The sequence below is a fragment of the Cornus florida genome, unplaced genomic scaffold (genome assembly GCF_030987335.1).
Source record: "Cornus florida cultivar Cherokee Brave unplaced genomic scaffold, ASM3098733v1 CherokeeBrave_3.0.0_Hap2_Chr04, whole genome shotgun sequence".
Taxonomy (NCBI): Eukaryota; Viridiplantae; Streptophyta; class Magnoliopsida; order Cornales; family Cornaceae; genus Cornus; species Cornus florida.
The window spans coordinates 81,762,049-81,775,052 of NW_026775574.1; the positions used below are offsets into that span (position 1 = coordinate 81,762,049).

General features: G+C 36.1%; 1 protein-coding gene across 3 annotated transcripts; it reads right to left on the bottom strand.

The window, feature by feature from the left end:
- Nucleotides 1-2,805: 2,805 nt before the first annotated feature.
- Nucleotides 2,806-8,916, bottom strand: LOC132303665 (probable methyltransferase PMT21). Of its 3 annotated transcripts, none has more exons than XM_059801015.1 (8): nt 8,536-8,916; nt 6,588-6,891; nt 6,345-6,493; nt 6,040-6,235; nt 5,413-5,623; nt 4,196-4,868; nt 4,009-4,086; nt 2,806-3,417 (listed from the first exon to the last, which is right to left on the bottom strand). In XM_059801015.1, exons 2-8 carry the CDS (start codon nt 6,867-6,869, stop codon nt 3,195-3,197), a joined length of 1,812 nt encoding a protein of 603 aa, XP_059656998.1. In that variant the 5' UTR covers nt 6,870-6,891; nt 8,536-8,916; the 3' UTR covers nt 2,806-3,194. The 3 variants fall into 3 exon arrangements, with proteins under 3 accessions (XP_059656998.1, XP_059657000.1, XP_059656999.1); XM_059801017.1 differs by lacking the exon at nt 8,536-8,916 and adding an exon at nt 8,420-8,444; XM_059801016.1 differs by lacking the exon at nt 8,536-8,916 and adding an exon at nt 7,283-7,420.
- Nucleotides 8,917-13,004: the final 4,088 nt, after the last annotated feature.

Consider the following 13,004-nt stretch of genomic DNA (forward strand, 5'->3'; position numbering starts at 1 on the left):
CAGCCAGGGGTTGTACAAGGAAGCGATGGTGGGCAGGCGAGCATACCACTTGGAGGAGACAGGCTTTGGAAAGTTGGACGCAGCGGAGTCAGCGCCGCACTGCGACGAGGGCGTCGCAGGATTTGGGTGGGGGAGAATGTCACGATCCGATTCCTAACGACGCCATGAGCATAGAAGATACGCATGCTGGTTGGCTAAGAACATTCATTGACTGGGAATGGTTCCAGGGAAGGGGCGTGCAGGACCACAGGATGGTACCTTTTCAGAGTTCAGGCAGGTCGACTCGGTTCAGTTCGAGGTGCTTGTCGCTAGTCTTGGACTTGATTATGAAGAAGGGAGTTGGCCATCCCTGCACAAACTGGTCGGGAGCTGGAGCCGTTCCCCTGACAAGGCCATGGCAGGCCGAAACCAGTCAGCATGTATCCTTGGGAGGGCAGGTCGTGGTGGCTGACTAGGGCGCTTGCGCGAGCTGAAGCAACGCCTTGGTGCCGCACGGGCCGTGCCGCTGCGCCAAATCTCTAGGCCCGTGACAAGGAGCTCTGATCGCTCAGTGCAAGAGAGTACCCGGCCCGGAGACCCGGGTCCTTCTAATGAGAGGCTCCTCTTCAGGATCGACTTCACTGTCAGGATGAGGCCTTTTGCCTCGTTCTTTGTCCCGACCGCCCCCCGCAGCAGCAGGAGCTATGGTAGCTTGGGGGGACGCGCTCTGGTTGGCAGCAGGGGCGCTGGCAACAGGGTTAATAGCCACTGTGCTCGGGACAGTGTCAGAGATGGTGGCTGAGGAAGAAGCTGACGCTGGAGAGGAGGTCACCCCAGCAGCAGGAGTGGCTGGGGGAGTATTTTTCTTCCTGCCAAAAGAAGGAATCTGAAGTCTGCTCATGTTGTAGCCGAGTGATGAGAGCGCTAAGAGGTTGTCTGAAGTGAGGAGATCTGAGCAGGAAGGAATATCGTTCAGAACGTATTTCTTCAAGTAGTTACTCCTATCCCTGCAAACACTATAGCTCAAGTCATCACAAGGTATTCCTAAGGAACGGCATAAGAAAGTGCAAAAACGAGGAACGCATGTTTCGCAGGGGCAGTCATGTTTATGAGATTTGAATTTCTTATAGGAGGAGACAGAACAGACACCAAAGGCGCTCGGGATTGGGTAATCCTCTGCAGCCGGCGAAGACCAAGCCCCACTAATGCCCACGATGCTATCCCTCCAACCCTTCTCAGATTTTATTGTGTCCGTACATATGGACATCTTCTCGAACGGGTAGAGATGGTAGAAGGGTTCGTTAGTACGGATCTTACTGACCTTATAGCACAGAAGGAGGTCTATGAGGTCAAGGTCCAGATTTCTGTCACGCATCAACAAGAGCATAACAGATATGATTCTAAAGAAGTTGGGGTTGACCTGCAGAGGGGATATCCCCAATCTATTGAAGACATAACTAAAGAAAGGGTGCAGAGGGAACCTAACAACATTCAATTGAAGATTTGTGAATAAGACTTCGCCGGGCAGGAGGCCGGCGCCGGTCATAATGTTAACGTCCTGGGGGCAAACCCTAACTTCGATGTTGTCAGGAAGTCTAAGTCTCATATGAAGAACATCCAGATCTACAACCATGGTGGAAGTGCTTGAAGAATCTAAAAGGGGGTAAATGGAAGCCTGCCGAAAGTAAAAAAGAACGAAACTAACCTCGGAGGACTGCAAGATCGCTGGAAGAATGACTCTTGAAGGATTTCACCAGAAAAAGCTTAGCACTGTTCTAGAAAGAGAGAGACTTGACTGATGATGGAGACGGTAAAAGGACGTGAAGTGGAATTCTAGAGCATTATAAAGGCGAGGGGGCCCGAGGGCCGAAGCGTCGGGAAGGCGAGAAATTCCTCGAGTCCCGGAGCATTGATTCTGGATCTGACCGTCCGTTCCCCCACGTGGTTATCTCGAGCCGTCAACATCATGATGAGACGCCATCAATAATTACCCCTTATTAAATAAGGGGCAATTATGGGGGCAGTTGAGGAGGCCCCGGACGACATGGGCCGGATCCGACTTGCAAACACTACATTCAGTCCGTACAGCTGAGTCGGCCCATATAAAGACACTGCCATATGGGCCGAACGCGAGTAAGCCCATCAAAGGTGACCAGGACTTATGGAGGAATAGGCCCAGATCCAGCAATCAGTAAATATCTTGTAAATATCTATAAATAGGATAAGGAATGGAAAGGAGGGGGATCTTTTTGAAGTTGAGGTGTAAGAATTCTAGAGAGAGAAGGAGGGGAACAAATTTCTTGCATCTTCAATTGGCGCGGAAACTAACAAAAATTTAGCAGAAAATTGTAAAATTGATAATTATATATTGTGGCATATAACACTCAGGCTGGTCCTTATTCACGACATGCCGTTTCTAACGGAATCTGTGAACAAGAATCCCTATATATTTCTTCCTTGAAAGTGAAATTTATTTTAAATACTGCTTTACAATGATGATACCACAACCACTAATTTAGTTTTTTAAAACACTCCATTAGACAAAATTGGCAAGTTTGCAAAAGGTACCATATCTTCACCATTACAAACCACGGGCAAGAAGGTGACCTTCAAAGACAAAATAAAAGCAGCTATGTTTCTTGAAAGGCAACTCCAATTCTTCAACCTCAAACCATCCATACCACATCAAAATATCAAAATTGAAGATAAAATTATTATTATTACCGTGATTGGAGTGAGATCATTTTGCAAACAAAAACCTAAACATGTGACATAAATGAAAAGATGGGCAAACAAACAATTGCAGTATATAATGAATGGACCAAATTTCATTAGTTACATAAAAATTAAAGCCCTGTAATTGGTATTACTTTTCAACCCCTTACATATATATTTCACATCCGGATTTAACGAACATTTAGTGAAAGAGTAAACAACAAATGGAAAGAGGAAAAACCCAACAATGAATGGGACATTTCCCGGTATGCCTTGCGAAAGAATACATTATATCAGAAGGCACTAAAAAATAACAAAATAAGATTATTGGCTAAATAACTTTTCAATTGATAAATTTTGAATTGCAAGATTCTTATGGAAAAATCAAATCTCTTTATGAGCTGTGTGGAACTTACTTCTTTGTCCTAGGCCTTGTATTATAAATATAACTCATCCCAGCAAGAGGCTTGTCACCAGAACTTGAATTTTTTGTGTTTTCTTTATCTTGAGCTCTGCTTAGAGGAATACCAAAGTTTCTTTTGGCAAATCAATACCTTCTCCTTCTCCATGTCATACTCTGTGCTTTCTTTACGGCACCCCCATTTCATCCCCTTGGCGATGGTAGCAACAGCATCCACAAAATAGCTGGATTCCCGGATTATTGCATACCCATTAGGGCGCAGTATCCGATCCATTTCCAAGAGCATAAACTTCATATCACATCTGCCCAAGACATAATTAATGTTAGAACCACATGTATTTGCCGGTCACTATGAGAATGAATATATCACCTCTATTTGACTCTATTTTATTGTAATAGTTGTGTTCGCTCTTTCTGACTTAATTTATCTTTTTTTAGGTATTTTTGTATTAAGTTAAGATAAAAAATGATATATATGGACATGTCATGCAGGCTGCAACATTGTATGTCATTGCTCTTCAGCAAGAACTAGCTGCAGTGACCGATGAGCTGCACCATTTCCTAGGTCATCTCGGTCCATTAGTATAGAAAACAGAAAAGTTACATAGCATGGAGAAGTGTGGTTAGTTTCACAATTCGTAAGCTTTCTTACGGATAAAGTACAATTCTAAACATTAAGTACTAATGCTTTATTTCTTGACTTCGGTGATTCATGAAACAAATAGCTAATTTGTTTCAATTTTTGTATTCTAAGGACTAATATAGCCTGTTTAGCACTCCAATAGTTCCAGGCGAAAGAGTTCTTATTAACACTTTCAGTATGTTAAAGTAAATGACTAAGCAAATTTATGCATAGATCAACTGAAGAAAGTAAGGAGATGAAAAACCCTTACCTATGGCTTTCAGCACTAAAGAGGCCATCGAGGTGAAGGAGATCATATGTTCGTGGATATGTTGAGAAAGCTTCACACCTGTAAACAGAAAACATAAATAACTTAACAATGTGCACCTAGTGCCATTCAAACAACGAGGTTTATAGATTCATAGCTTAATTATGTTTATAAATGCATTCGGACTTACCAGTCGTGGTAGGTTCCAATGAGGCCCCGGTCATATACAACAGGAAGTGTGTTAGCAGCATAGGAAGACACCACATTCATGACCCACAAAGGATCATCAATCACAGCTGCAGAAAAACCTCCGTAAATTGTATTCATGTCCATCACATTTCTTACTTTATCTGTCCCGATTGCAGGAAGTAGCTTCTTATAATGCTCCACCCGCACTTTCCACTTGCTGTCATCATGCTTGAAAGTACCAGCACTGCCACCATGAACATCTGAGATGCGCTCAGGTGTAACGTGCAATCTCTTTGGCCATTTAGGGATTGAATCTAAAGCTAGTTTCTTAAGGTTCGGGTTTGGAACAACAACACAAGGCCGAAGTGGAGTGTACCATGCTGCATCTGGTTCGGTGCCATCATCACACTTGGGTGGGTAGGTCTCTGGGCTAAGCTTATTATAGCAGTCGTTATCTGAAGATTTCTGCCACACTGCAATGTCATCCTTTTTGTTATACAATTTGAAGCACATTGAAGTGAGCAAATCTTGCAGCTTCTCGTAATCTGATTTCTGCTCTTCCACAGTCGTGTTCCATCCTCTCCACCGGTTTTCATAGTTCACAGGAGGACCAGAAAGAACCCAAAAGCCTCCAGGACGAAGTATACGGTGTACTTCTTGAAGGTAAATACCACCTGAAAATAATGGTGATTCCATTCATGAAAAATGCCTAGTGGTAACAAAATTTTGAACAGAGGCAGGAGATCCCTGAATTCAACAAGTACACTTGCAACTAGTTCATACAGTGGTAAAGTTCGAAAATAATATAATGGTAATGAAATTGTAATCTATAAAGCACACACAAAATTTTGAAAAACAGAATCGAAGAAATCTAATTAGCAACGGATTTTATACACGTTTTTTTTTCCCTACGGCATAGTTAACTATAAACTCCATATCAGATGGAGGAATTTAGTAAAAGATATTCTTTACTTTACACATAAATGAGAGATGCCAAAGAACTATATCGTGTGCTGCTATTGAATATAAAGTTTTTTAAGGAGGATAGATGTAAATGTATCTATTTAAGGCATTCAAAATTGGATGTTTCATTTTTTCTATAATCCCATAATTAAAAGAGAGAGAAAAACATATAATTTGTTACTCCCACCGCGTGGTTGATTGTGCAGTTTTGTCTAAAGTAAACAGTAAGCATGCTTTGAGAGAGAGAGTAGTTACCGAATTCAGTCCACGGAATAAGGCATCTTGAGCAATGAGCCATATCAAATGAGTTCGAAGGGAAAGGAAGCCGCTGTGTTGAAATGATGCCGAGAATTGCAGGAATCCCACGTTCCAGAGCAAATTGGACTTGAGCTTCATGGTTATCTCTAGGTGCAAGAGACACTGTTAGAATCCCGCGATCCAGTAAATCACCTCCCCAACTGGCAACCTATGCACAAAATATTTGCAAACATCAAACAACAAGTTTATAAATTTTTTTACAAATAACTACCTTTATTGTTTAAGATACAATATTGGGACTTTCCAACAGCATTATTACTATTATTTGCTTAGCATAATTCTTTCATCAAGCATAAATTGTGCAGATTGCCTCGTCTATCTAATTTAGCTGTTTGTGAATGAGATACAAATTAGATACGTCCATCATCTTTCCAAAGATCATACGAATTTCGAAGAGCAAAAATAAATCATCAGTTCCAATGAACTGAACGATAGTTTAACTTTTCAGTGACTGAATTGAATATAGTAGTCAGCAAACTATCAGCATTATAGAATTGCAAACCGGCAAGAATTTTATTTTATATATACTCAATCACATAAACAAGATAATAAGATGAAACTCACCCCACATCCAGTATCAATGGCAGTTCGGACAGTCCCATCTTTCATTTCCGGGATCAGATCCTGCATCAAATCAACATAGGCACCAACACCCCTCGGGAACATAGTACCCCCACCAGGGAAGAGAAACTTCTCCCCTTCTTTCCTAAGCCAGTTCTGATTAGACTTCTGGGTGTTGATCCAATCATAAGGCACATTTCTAAAGCCAGATCCGAAATAGACAACAGTTAATTTATAAGGCCGAGCAATTCAAATCAAGCTAAAAATAAGAACCCTTCAAAAACAAGATTAAAAACATGCCAAAGTACCTGTACCAACACTCATCCCTGCTCTTAGGCCACTTGATTGGCGACTTGTACCCATCTGGTGGAGGAACCAAGCACTGCTTCTTTTCAAATATCGGAGGGCAGTGACGTTCCATAAAAGTAAGCCGGTGAAGACCATACTTCCTCCATCTCTGAAACAAAAATAAAGATATGTCAGCTATCTACACAATTCAATACTATATACTACAAAGCCTTCAAATTTTGACACCAGAAATTTGGAAATACCTTTGGATCTGTGCACGGAGTGTAGTCTTGATGGTCACTACCACATTCAGGGAAAGCAACTGGCTTCACTTGGAGAGAGCCTGTAGTTGGACTAGTAGCCGGTTCCTTCGAAGATTTGGCTGCCTTGACAACTTCATTAGCAACCAATCTGTCTTTCCCCGAACAGAACATTCCTCCGAGATAAAACGAGAATCCACATAGCACAACAAACATTATTGTCATGGGGACTATTCTTGAGGTTTTGTCGGGATGAATAGCTGGTTTTCCATCTTTATGCTTCATGGTCCCAATTTTAATCAACTATCTGCACAATATGCAACACAAGTTGTAAGAACGAAAATCTAATATAAATTTCATGTGAATTGTCAAAAGAGCATACAACAGAAGATCAAAATTTTGCAAATATTTATAACAGTCACTTGTGTCCTCTCGGCAATCAGAGACAAATCATAGAAGGAATAAATTGAATGAATTGAAACAAGTACAGAAGTTGTCTTGATTCTTGACTGATAATCAAATATTTAATTACATAACCATTGAAAAAGACCAGACAAGTCACACTCTAGAAGAAGAAACTGACATCTAGGTAACAACTTCAGAACTTTAACACACACAAACACACACACAGATGATTAAATATACTTGATTAAACAAAACCCATTAATTAATTTCATGGAATAAACAAAATTAAAGACCTGAATCTCAACAAACCAAGATCATCTAGGAAAGAAGAATAGTAAAGATGGATTGAAGATCTGGTGGTCAAAACAGTCCATGAAAACAAACTATAAAAACCTGTAAAAACTAGAAGAGGATCTGACAACAACTACCCACAAGTCTCACTTTACATGTCACCATGCTTTTATGTTTTTCACATGATATTTTTGGGCCCAACTCATGAAATTCAGCCACCCTAATTGAGGGACCTCTTGGCCATTAAAGTCAGTCAGAAAAGATGGAAAGAGACCAATCAATCTCATACCTAACCATGCAGAAAAGAGAAAAATATACACATACTGTGTGTGTTTTAGTGCGCAATTAACTCAAGTTTTCTTCCTTCAAACCGAAGAAAAACCGCAATTATTAGATAGATACACTGTTAAATATTCCAATAGCAAATTGACCTTTTTTAAGCGCAATTTACCGAGAAAAAGAGAGAGAAAAAAAGAAGAAGCACATAGTTCCAAACCAAACCCACCAAACAATTGCATAAAATTCCAACAAGTTGTGCTGCAAATTAAGCAATTAAGTATTAAAAAGAAAAAAAAAAAAAAAAAAGTTAATCTACTCACCGTCGTATATAAATATATATAAAAGAATGAGAAGAACAGGAAAACTATGAAAATTCAATTTTTCTTTTTCTGAATAACCCACAATATGTTGTGCAGCAACTTGAACAAATAATAGAAAATAATTCTAAATCTACACACACAAATATCTATATGTAATGAATGAAAATAACAGGAAAGTAATGAAAACATATGTGGAACTAAATATGGAAATTAATTTTTTTCGTCAATAAACTATTGTAAGTTTCCAAATTTTTAATTCTTTTTTTTTAAAGCTAAATCAACTAAGGAAAGTAGAATCGAATTGGAGGAAACCCGTTTCAAAATCAGATCTTTTCTGCAAAATTAAAGAAAACCCACTTGGAAAGAAGCAAATTGAGCAATAACTATATATATATATATTTCTGAATAAACCCACTGTAAGTTTCTTTTTGAACCCATTTCAAAATCAGATCCTTTCTGCAAAATTAAAGAAACCCATTTGGGATTAAAGCAAATTGAGCAACAAATCAAGAAAACAGAGAGAGAGATGAAGTATTGTACATGTAACAACAGAATGCAGTGAATGAGATCTGACAGAGAAAGAAAGAGGTACACAGAAAAACAGAACAGTGAGAGACGATGATGATGAGAGCAGAGAACAATCAAGCTAGTAGTACCTTTTTCTCTCTGTGTATAGATAGATTGATATATTTCAGCTTCTGATAACAGACAATTTGTGAACACTCAATGTGTCCTACAAATGGACAACCAAATTGTTTCAGCAACTCAAACCAGGTCGATGAGAGAGAGATTTCTCTCTCACCTATGATATAGAGGTTATGGGGGACAATAACTGAGAGAAGTCTAGACTCTGCACACACACAAGTATACAGAGAGCTAAAAGCTTTAAATAAAGTGACTCTTGCCTTAGCTGTCTTGTTTCTTGTTCTTATTATATACTACACCTTCAAGGTTCCTTCATCTCATTTGCTTTCTCTCTCTACACAATCCTCCTGTTTCTCACTTTCTCTCTCTAGACATTGTCTCTTTCTCTGTCAAGAATGTCAATCGATTGGGTAAAAGAATTATATGCAGAACAGGACATTTTGGGATTTTTATTTTTTATTACAATGGTGAGCTAAAACTATGCTGGCAAAAGCTTTTCAAACTGTTACAATAGAGAGACTGTTAAGGAAGGGTCAGTTCCACTAATCATGAAATGCCACGTAAGCATCCATGTTGTAGATTGTCATTGATCAATGCTGGTCAAATTCAAACATTAATAAGTTGGCTTAATAACACCAAAGAAAATATGATCCAGTGACATTTGAAGTTAGTCTGATTGACCAAAAAAAAAAAAAAAAATGTTAGTAAGAAACATATTATGAAAATTTCATGTTATATATAAGAAAAAAGAAAAAAGAAAAAAAATAAATTGAATGATTGAAGAAAATTTATTAATCATTGTGGAGTTACCAAGGAAGAAAACAAATATTTTGATATTGAACCAAATATAAGGGTGAAACATATTGCCCGTTATTTGAAAAGTGATTTATTTAGTCCAATTGAATTATAAATTTTTTTTTTTTCAAAAATACTATATACCATTAAATGCAGTCAAATTTACGAAACGTTCAATGATGATCTTGGTCGTTGCAAATCATGATTATCAAAATTAATTCTCTTCAAAAAGTCTAACATAATACTCGATAATGACTTTGAAACCAACCTTTTACCTCTTTGTACGTCCATGAAAAGGAAAGATCATTAAATAAATGAAAAAAAAAAAAATTTGAGACTAGGTCTACTTAGACTTCTATTAATCTTTTATTTAAATGAATATAGAAATAAATAAGAAAATCGAAATACATGTCACCGACACTACATTTTGGTTGTTTACTTTATTTTATTCTTTGCTTGGGCAATGCCACACAACTATTCTTTATGTATATAATTTATTGTACTATTTGAAATGAGAAAAGGAAAAGTTTATTATGATCTTGTTTTAGGAAAGCTCCCCTAAGCGTGGTTAAAAATTCTGTGACCTAGAAAGTAAATGCTATTATATATTACTTTTGGAAAAGCTCATTCTACCAATGCATGATTAAATAAATAATTTTGTAATTTCTTTTGAGTGATAAATTTTTTGTTTACCCAAGAAATTAAAATTTGGATTGATCTATATATATACACATATATTTATTTCTTTGAGATAAATTATAACGATCTCTCTCTTTAAATTTGGACAAATTATACATAGATAAATCGTACAACGTTTATTACTTTAACCTATTATGAGATTTAACTTTGTCTTCGACTATACCTTTATCATTTTATTTCTGGAAGACTTGTTAATCAATTTTTGAAAAATAAAAATTTTGCCCTTTTGTTATATAAAATGTAATATATTATATTATTATTATATAAGAGTATTATTGATTTTCTCACTCAAAGTCACTTTTCAACAATGGACGAACGAGTTTAGGGGAAGTAAAAATAATAAACGTTATAAACGGTCTATTACTGTGTAATTTTCACACACAAAGTTACTTTTAACAACTGGCCAATGGTTTTAGGGAAAGTTAAAATAATAAACGTTAAACTGTTTATTCGAGTGTAATTTACCCTCTTTTTTTCTTTGCCAAGTTATATACACCCATTTTGTTTGATATTTTGTTTTGAAAGGGAAAGGCCAAAAACAAGTAAGAAAATTTCTACTTCACTTGTTTCATTTACTATGCCCATTTGCCAATTGTTTTTTCTTTGTGTTTTTATTTTGATCAGAAACAATATTTCTATGTTAGAGTGTGTTTAATATTATTTCAAAATTTATTTTGTAACATAAATTTGTTGATAGATTTTTTAGAGTAAAAACACAAAAAACATATTTGGTAAAAAATGATCCAAGTTTGAAAAATTAAATGACTAGTTAAAAATGTCATTTTAGAAAGAAAAAAAAAAATTGACAGTGTTTTTACTGCCTAAGAGCATCTCCAGCAATTTGTTAAAACACTCTTTTGTGTAAAATATTTCCAACAGTCTGTTAAGAAACACTACCACATCACCAATGTGTAAAATTGTTATATATTTTATGCAACCTTTTTACACATATTTGGTTCAGCGTATTTCTTTTTTCCTCCCTCTTTATTATTCCATTAACAAATCAACTATATATGAAGTAAGTTTGTAAAAATTATATAAGGTCCAAGCATGACATTGGTGGGTTGTTATTAGGGAATATATTTTTGTATAAAACAATGTTGGAGCTAAAAATAAATAATTCAAAATTTTTGTGTAAATCTATTATGATATATATAAATAAAAAAATATACACAACGATTATAGATGTCCTAAAAAAGCGATCAAAAACATAATTTTTATATTTATAATTTTGACCTATTTTTAAAAACGTTAGGTACTACTTAAATGACAACAAACCTAATATAAAGAAAAAACACGAAGTAAAAATATCATAAGATTCCATTTCGGCATAAAATCAAGTTCGAGTGACTTGAAGAACAAGTGGTATGTTCTATGTAATTGTTTATTGAATTTTGTTTTCAAAGTATGTATGTATGTATGCATGCATTAAATTCAAACAAATATTTCAAAGTATGTATGTATGTATGTATGCATGCATTAAATTCAAACAAATAAATGCCGACATATTAAGAATAATATCATTTTGAGTTTCAAATTTCTTGTTTTAGGAACTCTTTAATTTTGGCTTCTTCACATCCCATGTATGTGAGCTGTCTGAGGAAGCTGACCTCTCTTGTTGAGTTGTTGCTATTCAATTGTTCAACTATGGCAACCGACATGCATACACAATCTTCATGAACCAAAGTATGGAAACTAAATTTTTTAATTTGAAATCCAAATAATTAAATTTCGTGAATGTTGTTTTGACATATACATATCTTTGGTTGTATACGACGCAATAATCAATAGTTTGTTCCCGTCATATTCCACTATCTCGCTACAAATTTTTATTTTTATTTATTTATTTGACTAAATTCAATCGTTTAAGATCCCAAGTTACATTTTTTACTATTATAGGAAGTTAGACAAATTTTTTGAGATTTTTATTGAAGGTTGAAATGAATTCAAATTGTTGTAAAAATTGGTATTTTTATCTTAGTTTAGACACTAGGAACTTATCTCTAATTTTTTGTAATAATTAAAAGAAGTGTACATTGGAAAAATATATTCTCTAAATTTGGAGAATTTCAAATGAAGGCCCCCACCACTGATGTCGTGTGCACCGGTGGAGGGGGGATCTCGCGGGGGCGGGGGGACTGATCTCGCGTGGTAGGGTGGGAACCACTGATGTCTCAGTGCTCTCACATTCCATTCATTCAAGCTTCTGAATTAGGAGGATGTATCATGATTTTTTTATATTCAATAAAAAAAAATTATCATGCATGAAAATATAAGGAAGTGGAATAGTTATATTTGGTAAAATCATAAAAAATTATAGGTCAAATAATTCATTTAGACACTTCAACCTAAATATTTGTTTTATATGGCAAATTATCATTAGAATAAACAATTGAAGACTCTAAAACATACATGGTAGAAAAGAGTCGTGATACTTAGGTCGATCCGTTAGAATGAATTCTGTAACTTACAAGTTATGACGATCTCTGTGAGCAAAGTGTGATATGGACGGGTGCGAGACATCGGACGAGTTATCACACTAATAGGTTATAAGGTGTCACGATCTCATGATTCCACACTAACAGGTTACAAGGTGTTGTGATCTTATGATCCCACATTATCTGAGGAAGGCAAAGACGGAGCCATAATACATATAAATTAGTGTTTACAATTAACGCGTTTTAAAGACGTAATGGCTGTAAACTCATCAAAATTCCAAAGTTAAGCTTGTTTATTCTGGAATAGTATCAAGATAGGTGACCTCTCGAAAAGTCTCTGATCCAAAAACGAACAATATTATATCTGAATACGATGAGGGTTGTTACACAAGTCCGGGTTCCACTTAATTATAATTTGACCAAATACAATATATAAGTTTAAAAATTCGCTTTAAGTAATTGATCTAAAAATTATTTTCGGATGAAAAAACATTGCGCAGCTCTTTGTTGCTTTTTTCATATATCTATATGTATTTACTCTTATATAA